General features: G+C 51.0%; 1 protein-coding gene across 1 annotated transcript; it reads left to right on the top strand.

The window, feature by feature from the left end:
* Positions 1 to 9,487: 9,487 nt before the first annotated feature.
* Positions 9,488 to 22,995, top strand: SUMO3 (small ubiquitin like modifier 3). Its single transcript, XM_017538716.2, has 4 exons — positions 9,488 to 9,680; positions 14,866 to 14,994; positions 19,518 to 19,589; positions 21,600 to 22,995. Exons 1-4 carry the CDS (start codon positions 9,660 to 9,662, stop codon positions 21,687 to 21,689), a joined length of 312 nt encoding a protein of 103 aa, XP_017394205.1. The 5' UTR covers positions 9,488 to 9,659; the 3' UTR covers positions 21,690 to 22,995.
* Positions 22,996 to 23,374: the final 379 nt, after the last annotated feature.

The raw sequence follows: 23,374 nt of genomic DNA on the forward strand, positions 1-23,374 counted from the left end.
AAGAGAAAAAAGAAAGACACATTACACCCAGGGGAGCAAAGATAAGGAGTACAACACACTTGTTAGCAGAAACTTTGCAAGCCAGAAGACACTGAAGTGACATCTTTCAAGATTATAAACAGATTTCTATACCCAACAAAACATCTTTTAAAAATGAAGAGACTTCCAGTGCTGGACAATATGGAGCATTCTTACTGAAGACAACTGAAAGCTCTGGACAATACATGAACTATCTGAGGACTAGGAAAAGTTAACAGTAGGAAGCAAATTGGGAAATGAGCCTGAAACAGAAAAAGCTGGTGGGGAGATTTTCCAAGTATTCTTTGTCTTTCATTGCCCAGCTTAGACTGCAGGCTGACCCCTGTGTAGAACTGCACACCATATGTGGACAGAAAAAATTCCAAAAGAAATTCTATTTTTTTCTGGTCAGAGGAAAAGAGACCCTGCAAGCCAAAGCATGTGAATTGAATTTGGATTTTTGGTTTGCTTTGGTTTTTAACTTTTAAAATCTTTCCTAGCCCTCTCCCAAGAGCATCCCATCATAGCACTGCACTAGGGTGGCAGAATAGACCCCAAACCTCAAGAGAAATACACATTTTCTGGCCACAGAAACTAGAAGAAAGGAGCCTTGTGATCCAAAGAGTGTTGGGGAAGTTCCTGTTATTTTCCCCCTCTCTTTTCTTTTGCTGCTTAGCTGCATGGGCAACCCCCCTGAAACTGTGGGGCAGCGTGGGTGTTAAAGTTTCCAGACAAATCCCTTCCTTGTAATCAGAGGACTGGTAAAGGGGGCCCTGGGGGCTGTGAATGTGGTAGAAATCTCATTGAGGAGAGTGCTGGAGGCGGGGGTCTCCTGATTCTGCAAATGAATCAACCCTGAGCTGGGCATGGTGGGGTGATTTGTAGGGGGGAGATCTCATATGTGCTGAAGCAGGAGCCAGAAGCCTCAGCCTATTTCCATATAAACAATGAAGAAGAAAGTAACTAGAGACATAACCATAGTGGTTATTAGTTATTCATAGGTGATCCTAGTTATTCATAGGTGATCCTAGTTATTCATAGGTGATCCTAATTCTTTTACTAACGCTGCTCAGGTCAGAAGTGTGAACCTGGGGTGACACTGTGAAAGGAATGACCCTAAGGCAAGACGCTTTAAGCCCTCTGTCACACCCTTGTAAGGGCTGCTGGAGGGCGCCTCAGCTGGGCAGCAGTGCCAGCGTTGGGAAAGCACCCACAGTTTAGCCAGCTAGGGAAGGAGACATCCAAAATAACTGAGATGTCTCCTTCCTCTGAGGAGTTAGGAGAAATCTCCACTCCTCCGAGCTCTTGCGGTAGGCCTGATGCTGTCAGGAGGCCCGCAGACATCCGGGGCTTAACTGTCTCTCTGTGATGCTGTGCTTCAATGGTCACGTTTCATGTCCACTCTCATGTTCCGCTTCTGCACCTGGTTTCTTTTTTCTTAGAAGAGATAATCGGTAAAAGTAACATAAATCTTAATGTCTTTGTTCTTTCTTGACAAGTATGGAAAAAGTGCTGATGCATTATGCTCCTTACCTCAGCTCAGCTACCTGAAATTCTTGGGCCCCTACCTATATTACATGTGATGTACTTGATCCTATCACTGCCATGCCCTATCTACGCCACCCCCAGTAGCTGACCACCAAGGCCACGCCCTACTACCCTCCCCCCAGATTTACAATTCAATAAAAGTGAGAACAGAGATCTAGGCTCACTGCAACCTCCACCTCCTGGATTCAAGCGATTCTCCTGCCTCAGCCTCCTGAGTAGCTGGGATTACAGGCACCTGCCACCATACCCAGATAATTTTTGCATTTTTAGTAGAGACAAGGTTTTACCATGTTGACTAGGCTGGTAAAGTTTTTTCTTTATAAACCACTTTTTCATTGAAATTAAACATGCATACTGAAAAGTGCATACATAACTTGAGCATTTTTATATGTGTTTAAACTCTCATTATTCTTTTTTTTTTTTTTCAGACGGAGTTTCGCTCTTGTTACCCAGGCTGGAGTGCAATGGCGCGATCTCGGCTCACCACAACCTCCGCCTCCTGGGTTCACACAATTCTCCTGCCTCAGCCTCCTGAGTAGCTGGGATTACAGGCACGCGCCACCATGCCCAGCTAATTTTTTGTATTTTCAGTAGAGATGGGGTTTCACCATGCTCACGAGGATGGTCTCGATCTCTTGACCTCGTGATCCACCCGCCTCGGCCTCCCAAAGTGCTGGGATTACAGGTGTGAGCCACCATGCCCGGCCATAAACTCTCATTATTCTATCAACAGATATTAATATCTTTATGTTTTCACTTGAACCAGACAAGAACTGCAGTATGCCTGTACTTCCCTTCTTCCTTTCTCCCTCTCCTGTATCTGCTACTTCCATCTGCTGTGTTATAATCCTCTGGGATTTTAATCCCAGATACTGTATTTTTCTCTACAGTATGCAGCACAAAGTATTTAGTATTAAACATGACTTTTGCTGGTTTCCTTGCTCACTTTTTTTCCAGCCAGGAAACAACACAGAACTCTCAGAGTCATCCATCACACTGTAGTGTGTTCCTGGAGCTGTGCAGTGCACAGCCCACTCAACAGCTCACACTGGTCCTGCTTGAATGTCTCTGTCATGAGTTCCATTTGCATTTTGCTGCAGTGAATCCGTGATGATTCTTTCAATGAGGATCCATGGATGGAAAACCCGGTGGGCATTCGCATTTCTGAAAATGTCTTAGAACTCTGTCCTCCCCTTTCTCAGTTTTCAGACACCGCAAGAATCCTAGAACACTTTAATTCCTCCTGCTTTCATGCTATCATTATCACTTATTCTAATTCCACATCTATTTAGAACTCCAGAAGACATTATTATTGTTTTTCCATGCAGTCAGGGTCCATCTAGATTTACTCAGATATGCAGCCTTTTTATTGTTCTTTATTCCTTCCTGTACTTCATACCTCCATCTGGGGCCACTTTCCCTGTGCTGAAGAAATCCTTTTAGTATTTACTTTAGTGTGTGCTTTCTGGCAGTTAATTATGTAAGCCAAAAAGTGTCTCAGACAGGGCTCAATCAATTTAGAAGTTTATTTTGCCAAGGCTAAGGACAATTCCTGGGAGAAAAAAGCATGGAATCACAGAAATAGTCTGTGGTCTGTGCCTTTCTCTCAAGATGACTTTGAGGGTGTTAGCATTTAAAGAGGAAAAGTGGGCTAGAGGGGAAAGAGGAAGGGTATGGTCACATGACTGACTGTACATGGTGCAAGAGAAACGGAGCCAATTGGGAAGAGTCAATTGTACATTCATCTCATGACTAGCAAACTGAAGTGGCATTTTCCATAAGATAAGGTGAACTTAGAGCAGCTACCTGTAGATATGTTTAACCTTTTATCTGTAGCTATCTGCCTAGGAACCAAAGGAAATGCAGCTTCTTGTAGGACTCAGCTTCAGCTTAATTTTTTCCTTTTGACAGAGTGAATTGGGGTCCCAAGATTTTATTTTCCTTTCACATTTCTCTATGATTTGCTTCTTCTGAAATATGTTTATTTCACTTCTACCTTTATACGATTTTGTCATTGGGTATAAAATTCTATGTAGATAGCTATTTTCTTCCACCACTTTGAAGATGTTAATTCCATTGTTACATGGCTTCCATGTTTATGTTGCAAAGTCAGTTGTAAGTCCTTTAGTTTCTCCTATGTCTTCTCATAGGGTTCAGCCCTATAGGGTTCTTTGAGCACCTCCCTGCTGGTGCGGAGATGAGAAACTGTAGAAATAAAAGACACAGACACAGAGATAAAGAAAAGAGAGTTTGGGCTGGGGGGTCCACTGCCAACCAAAGAGTGGAGACCTGCAGTGGCACCAAGTGCCTGGACACTCTGACTTTTATTGAGTACAAAGCTGGGGGCAGGGAAAGAAGGGTGAGGTAATGGTGGTCAGCAATAGGGTCAGGTAAATCACGTGTCTTGAAGACAGGGGGCCCAGGACTTTCAAGCAGCTGAGGCGAGGAGAAAAGCTAATGTGTCAGCGCTCTTCACATATTTATCAGAAATGTCAAGGACATTAATTCTTATCTTCTGAGAAGAAGAGAGACCATGTGCAGAAGCAGGGCGTGAGAGTGGACATGGAACGTGACTGCTGAAGCACAGCATCACACAGAGGCAGTTAAGCCCCCGGATGTCTGTGGGCTTCCCTGACAGCCGTCATGCCCACTGCAAGAGCTTGGAGAAGCGGAGTTTTCTCCTAACTTCCCCAGGAAGGAGATGTCTCAGCCATTTTGGATAGCTCCTTCCCTAGCTGGCTAAACACTGGGCACTTTCCCAGCACTGGCACTGCTGCACACCCGAGGTGCCCTCCAGCAGCCCTTATGCGGGCATGATAGAGGGCTTAGAGCATCTTGCCTTAGGACCACTTTGTTCACAATGTCACCTCAGTTCCATGTTTCATAACCCCATAGTTATTAGTAAAATTAAAGGTTATATTGGGTATATATCTTTCTGATTTTTTTTTCTTTTTTTTTAAGATGGGGTTTCACCATGTTGGTCAGGCTGGTCTTGAACTCCCGACCTCAGGTGATCCGCCCGCCTTGGCCTCCAAAGTGCTTGGATTATAGGTGTGAGCCACCGCACCCGGCCTATCTTTCTGATTATAAGTGAGAAATTATAAGATTATATATGATTATATAAAGGAATAACTACGTGCCTACATTTCTAATTCTTTTCTAAATCAATATTTATATGGGAACGGACTGAGGCTTCAGATCCTTGCCATGGTATTTGTGGGGTCTCCCCCCTACAGTTTCTATTCCCTTTGTCTTTGGTTTTCAGGTTTAGTATGTAACCAAGCATTTTATTTTTTTAAATCTATTCTGATTGCGGTTCATAGTATATTTGCAATCTGTGTTTTGTTACCTTTGATCAATTTTGACAAACTCTCTTATCTCTTCAAATATCACTGCTGGCCTATTCTCTCTCTTTGTGTAAATCCATTTTATAAATGCATTACACCTGTAATCCTAGCACTTTGGGAGGCTGGGGTGGGCAGATCACGAGGTCAGGAGTTCGATACCAGCCTGACCATCATGGTGAGACCCTGTCTCTACTAAAAATACAAAAATTAGCCGGGCATGCTGGCATGCACCTGTAATCCCAGGTACTCAGGAGGCTGAGGCAGAAGAATAGCTTGAACCCAGGAGGGAGAGGCTGCAGTGAGCCGAGATTGCATCACTGCATTCCATCCTGGGCAACAGAGTGAGACTCCATCTCAAAAAAAAAACTACGTTATACCTTTTCACCATATTGTATATCTTTTAGGCCTTTTGCTATACTGCCCATATTTTTTCTCTCTGTTTCTGTCAGAATATTCTCTTTTCTTTCTTTTTTTTTTTTTTTGAGACAGAGTCTTGCTCTGTCACCCAAGCTGGAGTGCAATGGCGTGATCTTGGCTCACTGCAACCCCCATCTCCCAGGTTCAAGCAATTACAGGCACCTGCCACCACATCTGACTAATTTTTTTTTTTTTACAAGGGCTGAAGGACTGGCTAATTTTTTGTATTTTTAGTAGAGATGGGGTTTAGCCATGTTGGCCAGGCTGGTCTCAAACTCCTGACCTCAGGTGATCCACCCACCTTGGCCTCCCAAAGTGCTGGATTACACTGTGCCCACTCTGAATATTTTCTTCTGACCTATCTTTCAGTTCATTAATTATCTCTTTCACTGTGTCTAATCTGTTTCAAACACATCCATTGAATTTATAACTTCAGCTAGTGTATTTTTTGTTTTAAAATTTCCATTAGATTTTTTATATACCCCACTTCTCTGCTGAACATTTTCATCTCATAATCTATTTTCTTGAACATATTAATCACATTCCTTTAAAGTTTATGTATGATAATGTGAATATCCTGTTGACATAATAATTCCATGGGATTATTTCTTATATATATTTTGGCTTTGGGTCATTTGTCTTCTGGTTTTCTTTGTAAACTTTAAATCCGGATATTGTGTATGGAAATATTTTCGTTAGTTTGAGGCCCTGGATGATGCTATTTTCCTCAGTATATTTCCTTTTGCTTCAGGCTGGCCATGGGAAAGAGGGCAGATCAGTTGAATCTGGGATTGAGCCCTTTGGAAGCTTGACTTCAGACTTTGAAAGGGATGATCCACTCACCCCTCAGCCTTCCTCCCCTACTGCAGCACTCAGTGCTCTCAGCTGAAGGCCTGAGTCACTCAACAGAGCCTATCTTGTGGGCTGTCACCAATTATTATCTCCCCAACCCTGTAAGACTCAAAACCTCAGAGTGTCAACTTCTTCCCAGTGCGTATGTGAGACTGAGTTGTGTCCCCCAGCATTCACATATTGAAGTCCTGCCCCCCAGTGTTGATTTAATCTGGAGATAGGACCTTTAAGGAGGCGAGAATGGTGGGGCCCTAATCCCATAGTACTGGTGTCCTTGTAAAAGGAGGAAGACACACCAGAGATTTCTCTGTCTGCACATACAGGGGAAAGGCCATGTGAGAACACGCCAAGGTGGCCACATACAAGCTGGGAGGAGAGGCTTCCCTGGACACCAACCCTGATGGCTCACTGATTTTGGGCTTCCAGTCTCCAGAACTGTCTGGAGGCTGGGAAATAACGGTCTGTGGTTTGTATTTTTTTTATGGACGTCTAGGCTGAATAATACAGGATACTTATCACCAAATGCCACAAAGAAAAAAAAAAAAAAAAAACTTGCCTTTTTTTTTTGAGGTGGTGGGAGGTCTTTGTCCCTCAGAGAAAGATTTGTTTTGGTAACTATCTGATATCCTTAAACAGATTTAAAAATATTTTATACCGATTTTTGGGCTATTTTTATTGGGTTTGTCTGAGGCAACCATTCCTCCCTAACTGTAATCAAAAACTTCTCTGAACGCTTCAAGGATTTCTCCTCACACACCACCCATCTCAGTGTCCATCCTCTCTCGGCCATTCAATACTCAGGGGTCCTTTCCATTTATGGAGTCAAATATTTCTTTAGTTCAGAGAATTTTCTTTTCTTTTGTTTAAGACAGGGTCTCGTCCTTTCGCCCAGGCTGGAGTGCAGTGGTGTGATCTTGGCTCACTGCAGCGTCTCACTCCTGATTTCAAGTGATTCTCCAGCCTCAGCCTCCCAAATAGCCACAATTAAAGGCACGCATCACCACACGTGGCTAATTTTTGTATTTTTAGTAGAGACGGGGTTTCACCGTGTTGCTCAGGCTGGTCTCAAACTCCTGACCTCAGGAAATACACCTGCCTCAGCCTGCCGAAGTGCTGGGATTACAGGCGTGAGCCACTGCGCCAGGCCTCAGAGATATTTTCTTCAATCCTTTGATTTTTGTCCTGCCTTCCTTTTTTCCACCTTCTCCTTCTGCAGCTGTCAGGTGGACACAGCCCTTCCTATACTGATGCCCAGTGTCCTGGCTTCCCACCTTCCCTCTCTTTAGTTCTCTGTCATGGGAGAGTCCTGTGCAGTTGGGTCCTCAGCCAGGTCCCCTCTCCTAGTCAGCATGTGTGTCGAGCTTTCACGTCAGCAATCCTGTTACTCATTTCCTAGTTCCTGCCTTCTTGTGAGTCTTCTTGGGACCATCACCAGGTGTGGTGACACTGCAGAGGGGCTCTGGCAGTCTCGGTTCTCTACCCCGTGCTCATGGTAGGCCCTGGTTTTTCCTGAGCTCTGGTTTCTCTGTCCATTCGATCCCCTTTGGCTGTGTCCTTCTGTCCTTCAGAAACCTCTTGGTGTTTGGTCCACAAACAGTGCCCTCTGTGTCCCCGCAGCTGCAATGGAGCGTTTTAGCATCTTTGTGGTCACAGGAAGGATTTGGGGCAGGTCAGAGTGTGGGTGCAGCCTTCTTTCTTCACAGACAGCATGACTTGATCAGACCACCAACGTCTTTTAGCCTGCTCTTTAAAACTTAATGTCATCTGAGCATCTTTGTTATTCGTGACACATCTTTTCGTCAGAGGAATGCACCTGGCTTATAATTTTGAGTGGTAACACACCTGGGCTCCATGTCTCATCAATTCTAAGCTGCGTGTTTCTCACTTCCACAACACCGAAGCGGGCTGCCTTTATTCACAGCCTGTCGCAATTTAATGTGTCTGTGCTACCTACGGTCGTGTTATGTTTTACGATTAACAGCGTCTTGGAGTCGGTTAAGTCTATGAACCCTCTCTGCCCTGGGGCTCCCCACCAGCAATCTAGGGGCTCTGAGGCCCCAATTCCCCTCGCAAGGGGCTGGTTGCAGGGGCCCCCCTCCCAAGACAGCCTCAGCCGGCTGCCTACCTCCGCATCCTCTGCGAGGCCTTGGGTTCCAGGCTCCAGAAAGAGGGATCACGCCCTGGGACCTGGGCTGACCTTCTGACCCTCTCACCGAGACTTCACCGGCCTTCCCGCTCCCAAGTGGGGGATCTAGCCAAGAAAGTGAATTCTTAAGAGTCGAGGACGGTTTGTGAAGTTACGGTCCATTAAGACTTGTCCCCATGGCTTTGCGACCGTGCTCAGTTGTCTGGGCCTGACCCGGGCTAAGACGCTTAGGTTCAAATCCAGGCCCTGCCCTTTCCCAGCTGAGCCTGAGGGGTCCGGCCTCCCCGCCGCTGGCCGGGCTCACCTTCAGGTGAGGCCTCCGCCATGCCGCGGCTGGCACCGCCCTGGCACTGCTGAGGGACGCAGGGGTGTCCGCCCTCACGCCCATGCCATCCGAGAACCTGGGCTCACAGACTCGGGGGCCGGGAGGGCGGGGCACCCCCGGAATGGAGCCCGCAAGTCCGGGGAGGCCGTCCCGCCGGCCCAGCGCTCCAGCGCGATCCCTGCATCCACGACCCCCGTTCCGCCGGCACCGGCGGCGTCCAGCCTGGGTTTGCCCGCGCTCGGCGCCGCTCACCAGCGCTGACCTGGGGATGGTTTGACCGCCTAGTGCCTCAGTTTCCTCACAGGCAAAACGTGTCTTCTTGAGGCCGGGTGTAGAGGGCCCGGCACAGCCCCGTGGCAGCGGCGGCCGAGGGAGCCGGCCCCGGGCTGACAGAGGACAGGAAGCTGCGGTGCGGGAGGCGCGTGGCGCCCCCAACTGTCCCGGGTGCTGGCCTGAGTCGCGCGGCCTCGGCGGCCGGGACCCCGCGGGCCGCCTTCTCCGCTCCGTCCGCGGCTCCCGAGAGGGAACGTCGCCCCCAGGGGCCGCCCTCCTCCGCCTCACGTCCCGGCGGCCACGGGCGGCGGCCCCTGCCTCGCTTCCCGCACCCCAGGAACGCTGTCCCCAGGAAAGGAGTCGGGGAAAGGACGCGGGAGGGGGCGCGGGCAGGGGTCCCCAGAGCCCGGGCTCCCCGCACGCGCCTCTGGCCCGCTCCCCCCAGTGCCCTAGGCCGTCTGCGCCCGCCGGGGTCGCGCGGGACCCGCCCCGTGACGCATCTCCAACCGCCGGGAGCCGCGGCCAGGCCGGCGCGCGCCCGACGCCCAGGGAGCGCGCCTCGTGCACGCGCGCAACCACGTGACCCCTTGCCGGCCAACTAGCGCGCCGGGATTTGGGGGATAAAGCGCGGCCCCGCGCGCAGTTGCGGCGGGAGAGCGGCGGGGCCGTGAGCGTGACTCGCCCGCTCCGCGCTGCTTCCCCCGCGCCGCCTGCCCGCGCCGCACGAGCAGCCATGTCCGAGGAGAAGCCCAAGGTAAGCGCGGCGCCCCGTCTGCACGCGCGACCATCGCGGGCGTCTTGGGCGCGTTCGCCGCCGCGCGCCACTCCCCGTCGGCCCGAGGAAACCGCGGAGCCCTCGGGGACCCGCGCCCAGGCCAGCGGCGCCGCCCGCGCTCCCGTCCCTTCCCTTCCCTCCCCTCTACTCCCCTCCCCCGCTCCCGCGCTGCTCGCCGCTCCCCTCCCCCGCCCGGCGGCGCTCGGCGGCGCGCCCCGCCCCCAGCCCGGATCCGCCCCCAGCCAGACTCCGCCCCTTCTCCCCGCCCCCGCCTGGCTCCACCCCTCTCTCCTCCCCTAGCCCGGCTCCGCCCCGTGCCCCACCCCTTGTAGTGTCCCGCCCCCGAAGTGGGCCCGCCTAAGGCGCGCCCCGCCCAGAAGCGCTCTGTGCCTCCAGCTCCGCCCCCTCCGGGCCTGGCCACGCCCTTGCTCCACGCCCCGCCCCTCCCCAGCCGGGAAGCGGCAGGTCTTGCGCCTCGTCGACCGCCGGGTGTGGGCCCCGCGCTGGGCAGAAGCAGCGGCCCAGCTTCCGATCCCTCCCCGGCGGTGTCCCCGAGGCGTCTTTGCGTGGCCTTCTCTTGAGTCATTGCCCGGTGGCGTCGCCCTCTCCCGCGGCATCGCCGTGGGAGGGCCACATGTTGAGCGCACGGGCCAGCTTTGGAATTAGCGTCCGGGGTTACCCCGGAGGGGCGTGCTCTGAGGGGCTTGGCCCCTATGAACAGCACCGCCATCCTTCCAGGGCGCCCATCGCGCCCCCGGTATTCACCCATTTCTCCGCATCGTGCTCCCCCATCGTGTCCCCGTGTGTGCCCACTTCTCTCCTTCGTGACCCCCAATCGTGCCCCCAGTGTGTACCCATCCCTCCCTTATCGACCCCCCTCCCCGTGTGCGCCCACCCCTCCACATCGCATCCCCCGGTGTGTGTCCACCTCTCTTCGAGACTCCCCAATCGTGTCCCCAGTGTGTGCCCATCCCTCCCCATCGCGCCCCGTGTGTACCCACCCCTCTCCACCATGCCCCCAGTGTGCACCCACCCCTTACACGTCGTTCCCCAGTGTGCGCCCATCCCTCCCCATCACGTCCCCTACCCCGTGTGCCCCCACCCCTCCCCATCGCATCCTCCCTACCGTGTGCACCCGCCCCTCCCCATCGCATCCCCCCTCGTATGCGCCCACCCCTCCCCATCGCATCCCCCCTCGTGTGCGCCCACCCCTCCCCATCGCATCCCCCCCACCGTGTGCACCCGCCCCTCCCCATCGCATCCCCCCTCGTATGCGCCCACCCCTCCCCATCGCATCCCCCCTCGTATGCGCCCACCCCTCCCCATCGCATCCCCCATCGTGTGCGCCCACCGCCTCCCCATCGCGCCTCCCGTTGTGTACCCACCCTTCCCCATCGCGTTCCCCAGTGTGCGCCCACCCCATCAACCCCCACCCCCACCCCCGTCTGCGCCCACCCCCTATGCATGCCCACCCCTCCTTAGCCAGCCTTGGGTGTGTTTTAGTTTCCTGGATTGCCACGCTGGAGTGTGCATCCCTGTCTCAGTTCTGGGGTGTGCACCCTTCACTAAGGTGCACTGGCCTGTCCTTGGGAGGGTCTGTAGTCACGTTGACCACGATTAAAAAAAGAGAACCTTCTGAAGCCCTTGGTGTGCACTGTCGACCTCTGTGTCATATCCCAGTGGAAGATGACTAGAGCTAATGGCTCTGTAAGGAGGCTGTCTCTAATACTGGCCTGGTCCTGGAGGTGACTACCCTCCCTTTACAAGTGAGAATGGAGGCTCAGTGCTAGACACTAGTGGGAATTGGGATTGAACCTCCTGGAACCATGGTCAGGGTCTCTGTGGAAGTCTGCACTCCGCTTGCTGTGTAGTGAAACTCCAGGGAAATCTCTATCCAATGTGTTTGGAGTGACCTTTGTTTTTTTACATTTTGACTCCAGTGAACTCAAACTTCTTCCACCCTGCGGTCGTTGGAATATTTAAATACTTGTTAAAACTAGGCCAGATATACGGGTGGATCACCTGAGGTCAGAAGTTTGAGACCAGCCTGGCCAACATGATGAAATCCCGTCTCTAGTAAAAATTCAAAAAATTATCCGGGGCCAGGCGCGGTGGCTCAAGCCTGTAATCCCAGCACTTTGGGAGGCCGAGGCGGGTGGATCACGAGGTCAAGAGATCGAGACCATCCTGGTCAACACGGTGAAACCCCGTCTCTACTAAAAATACAAAAATTAGCTGGGCATGGTGGCCCAATGTCTGTAATCAGCTACTTGGGAGGCTGAGGCAGGAGAATCACTTGAACCAGGGCGGGAGAGGTTGCGGTAAACCGAGATCGCGCCATTGCACTCCAGCCTGGGTAACAAGAGCGAAACTCCGTCTCAAAAAAAAAAAAAAAAAAAAAAAAAAAATTATCCGGGTGTATTGGCACACTCCTGTAATCAGCTACTTGGGAGGCTGAGGCAGGAGAATCACTTGAACCAGGGCGGGAGAGGTTGCAGTGAGCCAAGATTGCACCACTGCCCTCCAGCCTGGGTGACAGAGTGAAACTCGGACTCAAAAAAACAAAAAACAAAAAAACTAGGCCAAGGATAAATATCCTTTACGTTTTTGTAGGTAGCTTCCTCTTAATGAAGAGTAAATGTAAAATGCTCATTTTCTCAGCAGTGTTTAAACTTAGCTCTGCCATGTGATCAACTTCAGGGTCCAGTTCCGCTGAAAACACTTGTTCAATTGCAGAATGACTGCGTGGTTGCCACCTCACTGGACCCACTTGTGGTGGGTCCCCTCCGTGCGCGTGGGAGCAGCTCTTCCCTGGGCCTCTGAGGAAGGGGAAGAAGTGGACTCTGGGACCCAGCGGTGCTGGGAAGAAAAGCTTTTGGGTCAGGTGGAGAATGGTTCTGACTTCCCCGATAGCTGAGGCAGAGGATTGACTGTAGCGAATTGGGGTCCATGTTTTTAGGGCTTCTTTTTTTTTTTTTTTTTGAGATGGAGTCTCGCTCTGTTGCCAGGCTGGAGTACAGTGGTGTGATCTCAGCTCACTGCAACCTCCACCTCCCGGGTTCAAGTGATATCCTGCCTCAGCCTCCCGAGTAGCTGGAACTACAGGTGGCTGCCAACACACACGGCTAATTTTGTATTTTTAGTAGAGACGGGTTTTCACCATGTTGGCCAGGATGGTCTCCATCTCTTGACCTTGTGATCTGCCCAACTTGGCCTCCCAAAGTGCTGGGATTACAGGCATGAGCCACTGCACCCGGCCCAGGGCTTCATTTTTTAACTCATGAGCTCACTAGTTTATTTATTATTTTTTTTGGGACGGAGTTTCGCTCTTGTTACCCAGGCTGGAGTGCAATGGAGCGATCTTGGCTCACCGCAACCTCCGCCTCCTGGGTTCAGGCAATTCTCCTGCCTCAGCTTCCTGAGTAGCTGGGATTACAGGCACGCGCCACCATGCCCAGCTAATGTTTTGTATTTTTAGTAGAGACGGGGTTTCACTGTGTTGACCAGGATGGTCTCGATCTCTTGACCTCGTGATCCACCCGCCTCGGCCTACCAAAGTGCTGGGATTACAGGCTTGAGCCACCGCGCCCGGTGAGTTCACTAGTCTATTAGGAATTCACCAGGGGCCTGGGACAGACCGTCCATTCCTGGCGTCTGTCTGTTATGGGGCAGAGGTGCTGTGGCTGGCCCTGCCCTGCCCCAGCCTCTCCTGGGGCTGCAGCCATTGCCCAGTGTGTGCAGATCTGGGTCCTGCGTCTGTGCCTTTGAACACACCCATATCTTCCTTCCCTAAAGTGAAGGAGGTTCATGCAGGGGTCCCCACTAACATCCTGCCCGGAGCGGTCTGCATGCCCTCACTTCTGGGCCAGTTTTTTCTGCGCTGGAGGCCACATTGGGGGTGAGGGGATGGGGGGTTGGGGGGTGTGCCAGCTCACCACTCAAGCTGCTGCAAAGCCACCAGCCTCCCTGGAGTGGACATGGATACCTGGTCTAAGACTGGAGTCGGGGGGTGAGTGCCACCCCAGAACATCCATCTTCAGGCTTGTGGCTAGAGCTCCTCACTGCCAGGGCCCCTCACAGGCCACTCTAGCTCCCTTGACAGAGAGCACCATACCTCCCCAAGGGTCTCCAGGGAATGTACAGTGCTCCCTCAGGGAGCACCTCAGCATAGGGTGAGAAGGTACTGGGGTGCTCCAGACTTGACGTTCAGAGTGACCCAGAGAGCCATGCCTCATCGCTTCACTCAAACCGCTTCATCCAGCAGTGCAGGCCGGCTGAGGGGCACCCCACTTTCCTGCTCAGACTGAGCTGCCCCAAAGTTGGCTCCCAATCTGTTGACATCAGCTCTTTGCCTCAACTCAAAATGCATTTCCAGGCAACAAGACACCCTGATGTGCCATTGCTGAGTAGCTTCAAGCATGGCATGAATTAAAAAATAAAATACTACCCCCTGCTGCTGCTCAGATGGGACAGTTTGAAACCAGAAAGTACTCGGAGGTGGCTTCCTTCACATTTGCCAATGACAGGGCAGTGAGAAGGAGCCTGGCTGCCCGCCCTGGGAAGGGCTCTCCTCAATTGGATTCCTGAGGTCACCACTTTAATGTCCCACAGGGTTCCTCGGAGTTGCAAATGTTTTGTTCTGTTTTTGGTTTCTTTTACTAGTGCTGTATAGCTGTCGTGACTTGTGGATATGTGTTTTTACTGCTTTCATAAGAATAATTTTTTATAAAAGAGATGGGGTCTTGCTGTGTTGCCCAGGCTGGTCTCAAACTCCTAGGCCCAAGCCATCCTCCCACGTCAGCCTCCCAGAGTGCTGGGATGATGGATGTGAGCCATTGTGCCCAGCCCACAAGAATAACTTTAAAATAAAGATGGATTTTCTCTGATTTTTCCCTAGATTTATTAAACAGGTTTTCTTTGAATTAACCCTGTTAGAGGACTGTAGATTGGCATTGTTTTACCCAAAGATGCTTAACAAGTGGAAGTTAAAAATAAATTTTGTGTAAAAATAAAACAATCACATGAGCGATTCTGACTTGCTGGAGGATTTTAAGAACTAGGTTGGCTTTAACGAGTTTAAAGAGCCGATGGTTACTAAAGACACCCTGTAAAGCCACGGTTATTGTGAGACAGTTTTGAGGCCAGTCTCTGGTGTCCCCTGCAGGAGGGCGTGAAGACGGAGAACGACCACATCAACCTGAAGGTGGCCGGGCAGGACGGCTCCGTGGTGCAGTTCAAGATCAAGAGGCACACGCCACTGAGCAAGCTGATGAAGGCCTACTGCGAGAGGCAGGTGCGCGCCTCGGCCCCCCGCACGGCCCCCCGTGGGTTCCAGGCATCCTGGGAACATGAGTGTTGGGGCTGGACCCAGATGCAGCTGCTTGAGGCACCCTCTTCACGGACGGGCGGGTGGGCGGGTGCTTGTGTCGTAAACTTGGCCCAGGCTGGGCTTGCTGTTCTGTGCCCCCATGGCCTTTTATGTGGCGGGGGGACCTGGAGGCTCAGACGAGCATGGTGGGGTTTTCTTCCTGACAAGGCGGCTTCCCGGGTGCTGCGTTCTTCATGGGGCACTGACATCTGTGAAGTCTGTGACGCTGAAGGCTGTTGGGAGCCCTGCCCGGGGCTGCCCTTTCTGGAGCTGCAGGTGCCGTGTGCCCCATGGCGCCGTCACCCTGTCCTTCCGTATGAGCTGGAGTGGCCCTGGAGAGACAGTGCCCTCATCTGCAGTGTGGTTTCCCCTTTTGTTAGGAAAGGAAAGAATGTGTGATTCTTTCTCCTCCAGCTTCAGGATAATGAGCTGCCTCACTGGCAGTGCCCTGCTGGGCGGACGCCTTCTGGTTGCTGTGTGATTGTGGACTTGGTGTGTGTGTGCGTGTCAGTCATTCTTGGTAATGCTGGGAGGACTTGCCCTGGGCCAGGGGGTCCCTCTCCAGGCCACTCCTATGGGCTTTGCCTGCTGGCTGCTGCCTGGCGTGTTGGCGGTCTGGCCCTGCAGCCAGATGCCTTTCCCCAGGGAGCCCTGCTTCCCTGAGTGGGACCTGGAAGCTGCTTTTTTTTAGCTGTTTTGAAAATACAGCAACTCATTGCCCTTTTATTTTACTCTCTTGCCTATGGATTTTCAGTTAGATTTCCTCCTCTTTACCTTGCGCTTCTGATACCCTGCTTGTCAGGGGCAGTCACTGGCCACTGCCTTGCACGCTGTTGGCAGGCAGCCCCTCTGACTTCTGTTTGCCGAAGGCAGATCTTATTTTCACCTGCAAAAGGTGAGACTGAGCGTCCGGACACGCAGGCCCTGTTCTTCCCAGCAGAGCGAGCGACCCAGCCTCTGCCCGGTGCTGGACCCTGGCCCTTGTTGGAGTTTGTGCCGCCTGGGCTGGTGGTCACTATGTATGTGACTTCCTGGGTGCTCGCGTTGTCTGCTGTGCTGCGGGATGGCAGGTGTGTGGGGCCGTGTACATGTCTCAGGGGCTCTGCTCTTCCCACTGCTCTCCAGGGCTCCCTGCCTGCCCCACCTGCACTGCTGCTTGTGAGGCTGGCTGCACAGTCGTGGTCCCAGGGCCTCCTGTTCAAATCCTTCTAGAAACTTGGTTCTGCCCTGGGTGTTTCCTGGATTTGTCCTCCTCCCTTTTGTGGTGGAGCACATCCTCCAGGGTCGTGTCAGAAAGGGCACAGAAGGGCAGCGTCTTTGAGACACTGCATGGCTGAAAGCGACTTTTGCTTTTATAAACCTTCACACTTCAGTATGTGGCTGCATACAGTATTCCTGGTTAAAACTTTTTTTTCTTTCTTCCTTTAGAGGTCAGCCATGAGAAAAGCTCCCAATGTTAAAAATGAAAACAGGCGTGGTGACTCATGCCTGTAATCTCAGCACTTTGGGAGGCTGAGGTGGGAGGATCACTTGAGGTCAGGAGTTCAAGACCAGTCTGGGCAACATAGGGAGACCCTGTCTCTACCAAACATTTAAAAAATTAGCCAGGTGTGCAAGCCTATAGTCCCAGCTACCCAGGAGGCTGAGGTGGGAGGATCACTTGAGGTCAGGAGTTCAAGACCAGTCTGGGCAACATAGGGAGACCCTGTCTCTACCAAACATTTAAAAAATTAGCCAGGTGTGCAAGCCTATAGTCCCAGCTACCCAGGAGGCTGAGGTGGGAGGATTCCTTGAGCCCGGGAGGTGGAGGCTGCAGGGAGCTGTGGTTGCACCACTGCACTCTAGCCTGGGGGGCAGAGCAAGACCCTATCTGAAAAAAAAAAAAAGGGGGGTGAGAATTTGAGTGGATTCTGATTTTATGTACTTGTTTGTGACTTGTTTTTCTCCAGAAGTGTCTGTACCATATGCTGGCATTCCAGCGTTTCCTTATCATGGCCTTAGGGCTGGGCAATTTTCTCACTCATGCTGCTGGGTGTTTTATGGCTCTAGACATTGATTTTTATTCAGGAAGTATGCCTTATGTTACTCCTTTGATAATTTGTGTGCTTCTCTAGACTCTGTTCCCTCTTTCTGGAGTTCCTGTTCCTCCTGCTGCTAGTTGTCCTAGCTATTGTAAATGTGATAGTTTGTCTCCCGTTTTGCTTTGGGCTTCGTTTTGCTGTTGGTCTCTTTTCTGGAAGGTCATTTCAGCTTTGTCTTTCCACTTTCTATGGACATTCTCATCTCTGTCGTGATTTTTAAGTTCCAAAAGTTCCTTTTTCTTTCTGTTCTTTGAGTGTTCTTTTTTTTCTCAGTAGCTATTTATTTATTTTCTTGAGACAGGGTCTCTCTCCATTCCCCAAGCTGGAGCACAGTGGTGAGATCATGGCTCACTGCAGCCTTGACCCCTGGGGCTCAAGTGATCCTCCTGCCTCAGCCTCCTGAGTAGCTGGGACTACAGGTACACACCACCACGCCTGGGTAACTTTTTTATTTTGTAGAGATAGGGGTCTCCCTATGCAGTCCAGGCGGGTCTTGAACTCCTGGGCTCAAGTGATCCTCTTGCCTCTGTCTCCCAGAGTGCTGGGATTACACACGTGAGCCACCACCCCCATCCTCAGTAGCAGTTTATTGTTTTCTGAAGGTAGCATTATGTTTTGAATAGAGGTTGAATCGTGTGTGTAGGTGTGTGTGGTGTATGCGCATGTGTGTGTATGTGTGGGGGGTGTGTGCATGTGCAGGCCTGTGTTGGGAGCATTCTCCTGCCTCCTCCCTCTCCATTCTCCTCTGTGCTCCTCCCTGTGCTCCTCCCCTCCTCTCTGGGCTGCTGCACGGTGGAGCCTTTTCCTGACTGCTCTCAAGAAGGCTGACTTCTGTGCACGCATGGAGCACTGAGAAGCTGCTGAGAAGCTGTGTACCTGGATGGCTATGCTTCCAGGGCTCTGCATCCATGTGGGGTGACCTGTCTGGATTGGGGGTTCTGGAGGCGCCCAGATGCTGCAGTTTGACAGTTGATTCCTCCAGGCTCTGGCCAGCCTCCTGGGGGCACATCCAGAGAGAGAGGGGGCTCGGTGCGCAGGGTTGAGGACACGGGCTTCCACGGGCCTGCTTCCACCTTGCAACTGGACCTCTGCAAGCACCTCTTCAGAAAGCAGACCTCCTGTGTGCTGCAGTGGGAGGCACAGGGTTGTAGGGGTCCTGCCTGAGGGCTCTGCATGTGAGCTTCCGGGCAGCTTTTCGGAGTCAGCCGCCTGCCACAGCTCCGCCTCCCAGGCTGGGGCCTGCCAGTGCCTCCGCCCGGGTTCGAGTGCAGCGTCTTGGTAGCCTCTGGCCCAGCCCAGCGGGACGGCTCTGCCCATCCCCGCACCCGTTTTCTTTGTCCTTGCTGTTTGTGCCTTTTCCATTTCCATCATTTCAGTGGGGCTTCGAGGGGGAGCAGGTGCACATTTTAACCCTGTCAGTCCTGTTGCAGTTAAATCAGAACTGCTGGTTGAGGAAACGTTTCTGTCCTTGGCCATGTTTCTCCATTCCCTCAGGACACAAGAAAGGCTGTGTGCTCTCCTTCCTGCTGCCCTCCTCAAGGCCAAAGTCATGGTGGTGACTGCTCCCCGGCTTTCCGCAGCTTCTTGTCTTGTCCCTGATTGTCACACATCCAGTTCCTTGCTGAGAACTTTGTAAAGGGGGGAGGTGGTGGTGCCCACAGGGCAGAAGCTCTGCTTGGCCTCTGGGAGGAAATGGGAGGGATGAGGCGGGGCAGGTCAGGGCACCAGGAGAGAGAGTATTCGGTGTTGAATTGACCGCTCCATGAGGCCACTGCGCTGAGAAGCTTTGATCGACAAGCTGGCTGCTGGAAGGTTAGTATTCACCCGGCAGCTCATGTCCCCTCCCCTGGCACACCACCAATGCTAGTCTAGTTTCTCCTGCTGAGGGACAGCTGTCTGAGCTAGCATCACCGTGACATGTTACCCTTCCTCTCCTGGGTTTCACATGTAAAGCAAGGGTGGATTTCGGAGGCAGATGAGTTTGGGTGTTAGTCTAGGACATCTCTTGTTTTCTGGTGTTTAAATATAAGTCTGCTTTGCTTCTGCCGTGGACAACTTACCTATCTGCTTTGAAACTGAACTGACACTGATTTGGCTTTAAAAATTTCCCAGTATCCAATGGTGTAACAAAACCAGGTTGAAAATGACCTGTTTTAGCCCATCAGAGAGAAGATGGTAGAACAGTGGGTTCTGAAAACACTGGTGTCAGGCACCGTGTGAAAGAGATTGGAGGCCCACTGGCGAGTTCTTAATACTGAACTGGATCCTACATCTGCATATCAGAACGCTGATATTGGATTAAAATATTTGGTTTTTGAATTAAGCTGTATCTGGAAGTATTTAATGGTGACTGCTTTTCCTTTTCAGGGCTTGTCAATGAGACAGATTAGATTCAGGTTTGATGGGCAGCCAATTAATGAAACCGACACTCCAGCACAGGTATGGAGCTGGCTTCATGTGGGTTCCCGGGTGACTTCTGATTTGCGTGGGGTAACTGCCACTTGGGATATGCTTATTTGAGAATCATAGATGGGAGCTCATACAGAATGCTTTCTGCTTTTTCCTTAATGATTTTGATTATTAGATTATTTACTTTTCAAATTTAAAAATTAATTTTCAAATGAGAAAACTGCTTTGCAGACATCATTCTTGCTGTCTGGAGATGGGGCCAAGTGCCGGGCCCATCCTCACGGTGGGGGAAGCGGGGGTGAAGGAGCACTCAGTGGCCCTTCCCACTCGTCTGGACACCTATGGTTGTAGCCCACGTGCAGCTCAGTGGCTGGCTTGATTCTTGTGCCCTTTAAGCATCTTGTGCAAGTGACATGAGTGGACAGAACATGCCATCGTACCTGATTATCAGTCAGCACAGGTCGTTTATCTCAGGCACATACCTGTCACGTGATGAAATGAATGAGATTTCATATATCACGTTGCAGTGCATCATATTGTTGTGGAAGGAGCTTTGGACTCGGAAACAGACATTTTTTAAAACTGGTTCAAGCTGCAGCTCTTGTCTTTTGTCAGCTGATGTCCCTGTGACCAAGAATCACTTCATCTTTTGGAGTCTCAGTTTTGTCTGTCTAAATGGAGTTAATAACTGCTTTTTCTCTCTTTCGAGGTTGTGAGAATCCACTGGAATGTTTTATGTGGAAATATTTTTGTAAAACATTTAATATTTTAAATAATATTTAGTATTTAATTTTGAAAACATCTTTGCAATAAATATCAATTTCTAGCTACTTTAGGAAATCTGCACAGCACTGAGACAGTGGCAGCTCTGGGAGGGTTCACCAGGGAGAGGCTGTGAGATCAGCTGAGCAGGGAGGGCCTCATGGAATCTCCAGGGCTTGACTGGGAGTCGGGGGGTAGGCTGTAGACAGGTGGACCGAGGGGCAGAGGGAGTCCTGCTGAGGGCTCTCCCTCCAGCCCACCATGTCTGTGGCAGGGCCAGGGTGGCAGAAGCCCTGATGGGACTCCTTTCCATCTGGGAGCATGACTGCTTCCAGTCCTGCTGTGCCTCTGTAGCAACTGGCAGAAGCTTCCTCTTGCTCAGAGAATGGAAGAAGATCAGGGTGGGTGTTTTGGGCCCACCGTGTCAGGAGGAGGGAAGTGAGCCGGCATGTTTCACTGCCTTGCCTGGGCTTTGAAGGGGGAGGGGCAGGGAGAAGCAGCAGTGAACCCCCACTTGATGGGCCCTTCTGTGAGCTGGGGACTTGGCTTTCATGGCATGTTTCGCTGCACTTGGCATAGAGCACATGGCTCCTGCAGTCCTAGGACTCAGTCCTGCTCATCAGATGTTCTTAACTAGAATCCAATTTTGTGTAATTTTCAATAAGAATTTTAGACATTTCAGTTGATTTTTTTAGACTCAGTTTTTCTTTTTTCTTTTTTTGAAATGGAGTATCACTTTGTCACCCAGGCTGGAGTGCAGTGGTGCCATCTCAGCTCACTGCAACCTCCGCCTCCCAGGTTCAAGTGATTCTCTTGCCTCAGCCTCTGGAGTAGCTGGGTTTACAGGCGTGCACCACACCTGGCTAATTTTTTTGTGTGTGTGTATTTTTAGTAGAGACGGGGTTTCACCATATTAGTCAGACTGGTCGAACTCCTGACCTCGTGATCCATCTGCTTCGGACTCCCAAAGTGCTGGGATTACAGGTGTGAGCCATTGTGCCCAGCCTAGACACAGTTTTTCTATCAGCTAACATTTTAGCTTTGAATATGCTTTTGTGAGTTTTGTTAGGAGCTTAGTGAACTGTAGGCCTGTGGTGAGCATGTAGTGACGCCTCTTACACGTGTGCTGAGCCGCAATCCAGACGGACAAGAGCCAAGGTGTGATCAGATGATGTCACTAGTGTCAGGGAACACTCGTACCAGTGAGGCTCTCATCCTCTGAGGAAAACTAACAGGCTCCCCTCTCTTTTGCTGTGCCTGTTGTGACAACTGTGACAGCTGGAGATGGAGGACGAGGACACCATCGATGTGTTCCAGCAGCAGACAGGAGGTGCGCCGGAGAGCAGCCTGGCGGGGCATGGTTTCTAGAGGGCCGTCCCCAGCCTGGGCCGTCCATCCTTGCATTGCTGTTGAATGGTGACCATGCCGACCACAAAGTCGTCTGTGGAAACTCGAGGACGTTCACCACAATGATTTTCCCCTCCTTGATGTACTTCAAGTGCAACTCAAAACTCTATCTGCAGGGATGAATCTGTAACATAAATTGGGCCAATCAGAATTGTTATCTTTGTTCAGGTAAAATGAGTTGCAAGGTATTTTGGGTTTATTTTTGTTTTCCCCCTCCTGTAACATTTTTTTAACCCCAAAATTGTAGCCTGAATGTTTGCTTTTAGTCTGGCCAGGGATCTGACTCCTGAGTTGGTTGCCTCTCTTCTGCTCACTCCAGTCACATAGAGAATTGGCGTTTCCTGCAGTGGGGGTGCGGCTGTCGGACAGGTGTTGGGGGAAAGGTGGGTAGGGAGGACAGACTGTCATTTGTGGTTATGGGCACAGGTGATTAAAATGCTAAATATTGCAAATTTAAGCTTTGTCAGTATATGGTAAAGTTTAAGGGAGAATACTGGAATGTTTTTTCAAAGGGTAAAAAATAACTGAGTCCTTTGGTAATTTGGCCCCACAGGCTCTCTGGCCCTTGAGCATGTGACCTTGGGGTCTGAGGCCCAGGACCCACCTCCCTGCCACCCTCCCACCCCACTCCCTGCTCAGTACCTGGCATTGGCACACAGGCAAGGATTGGCACAACCAAAATTGGCTTTTTCTTCTTCTGATATTGAAGAAATTCCCACATTTCTCATTTGGTATTGGTGTTGTGGCCTCAGATTTCTTCTTGTATTTGCTTCTGATGAATAATTATGGTCTATACATAAAAAAGTAAGATTAAGTATTGCTGAATTTGCAGTTACGTTGTTGTGTAAAAGAGCTACTTCCAGGTGTGGTTACAAATGAACCCATGGAATGATGACTTCACGTTCTTCTCGTGGGTTTGTGCTGTGCTGCTTTCCAAATATGTATTGAATTTATGCATTAGTCTGGTGATTTCAGTTCTGTGAAATAGTTTGGGATCTATACCAATTAAACATTTTCATAGTTCTGCCTATCTTCCTTCCCTGAGGATCCATTGCTGCTTGGTGGCCATTCTCTGCCTTTTTATAGTCACCTGAACAACCCATCATCTCTTGCTTGCTTGAAATCTTGCTAAAAATGTTCTCATTTCCTGTTTGCTGTATGGGCTTGGGTGGGATGTTTGTTGGCTCTGTTGTGTTTATTCACCAATTTGTACATTATTTGTTGTCCTTTACTACTGTAAACAGTAAATATAGTTTGGTATTCTGTCTCTTGGCTTCTACTAAACACTGCATTTGAAGGTTGGGTCGCACTGGTACAATTCAGTGTCTGAATTGATCATTCCACGTGGCCACTGCACTGAGAAACTTTGATTGAAAAGCTGGCTGCTGGAAGGTTAGTATTCACCCGGCAGCTTCCTTCCCCTCCCCTGGCACACCACCAATGCTAGTCCACTTTTTCCTGCCGAGGGATGTATCCTCTCCTCAGAGAGCTCTGGCTGACAGCTGTCAAGCTAGTATCAGTGTGACATGTTTCCCTTCCTCTCCTGGGTTTCAGATGTAAAGGGTGGATTTTAGAGGCAGATGAGTTCGGGTGTTAGTCTAGGACATCTCTTGTTTTCTGCTTTCCTTCTGCCATGGACAATTTAC

Source organism: Cebus imitator, unplaced genomic scaffold, assembly GCF_001604975.1.
Source record: "Cebus imitator isolate Cc_AM_T3 unplaced genomic scaffold, Cebus_imitator-1.0 Scaffold112, whole genome shotgun sequence".
In the NCBI taxonomy this organism is placed as follows: domain Eukaryota; kingdom Metazoa; phylum Chordata; class Mammalia; order Primates; family Cebidae; genus Cebus; species Cebus imitator.

Bases quoted from the DNA above. Each gene is read 5' to 3' on its own strand.
- SUMO3 (XM_017538716.2), top strand. From the start codon at position 9,660: ATGTCCGAGGAGAAGCCCAAG. The intron at 9,681-14,865 runs GTAAGCGCGGCG...TGTCCCCTGCAG, and splicing joins TGTCCGAGGAGAAGCCCAAG to GAGGGCGTGAAGACGGAGAA. The intron at 14,995-19,517 runs GTGCGCGCCTCG...TTTCCTTTTCAG, and splicing joins AGGCCTACTGCGAGAGGCAG to GGCTTGTCAATGAGACAGAT.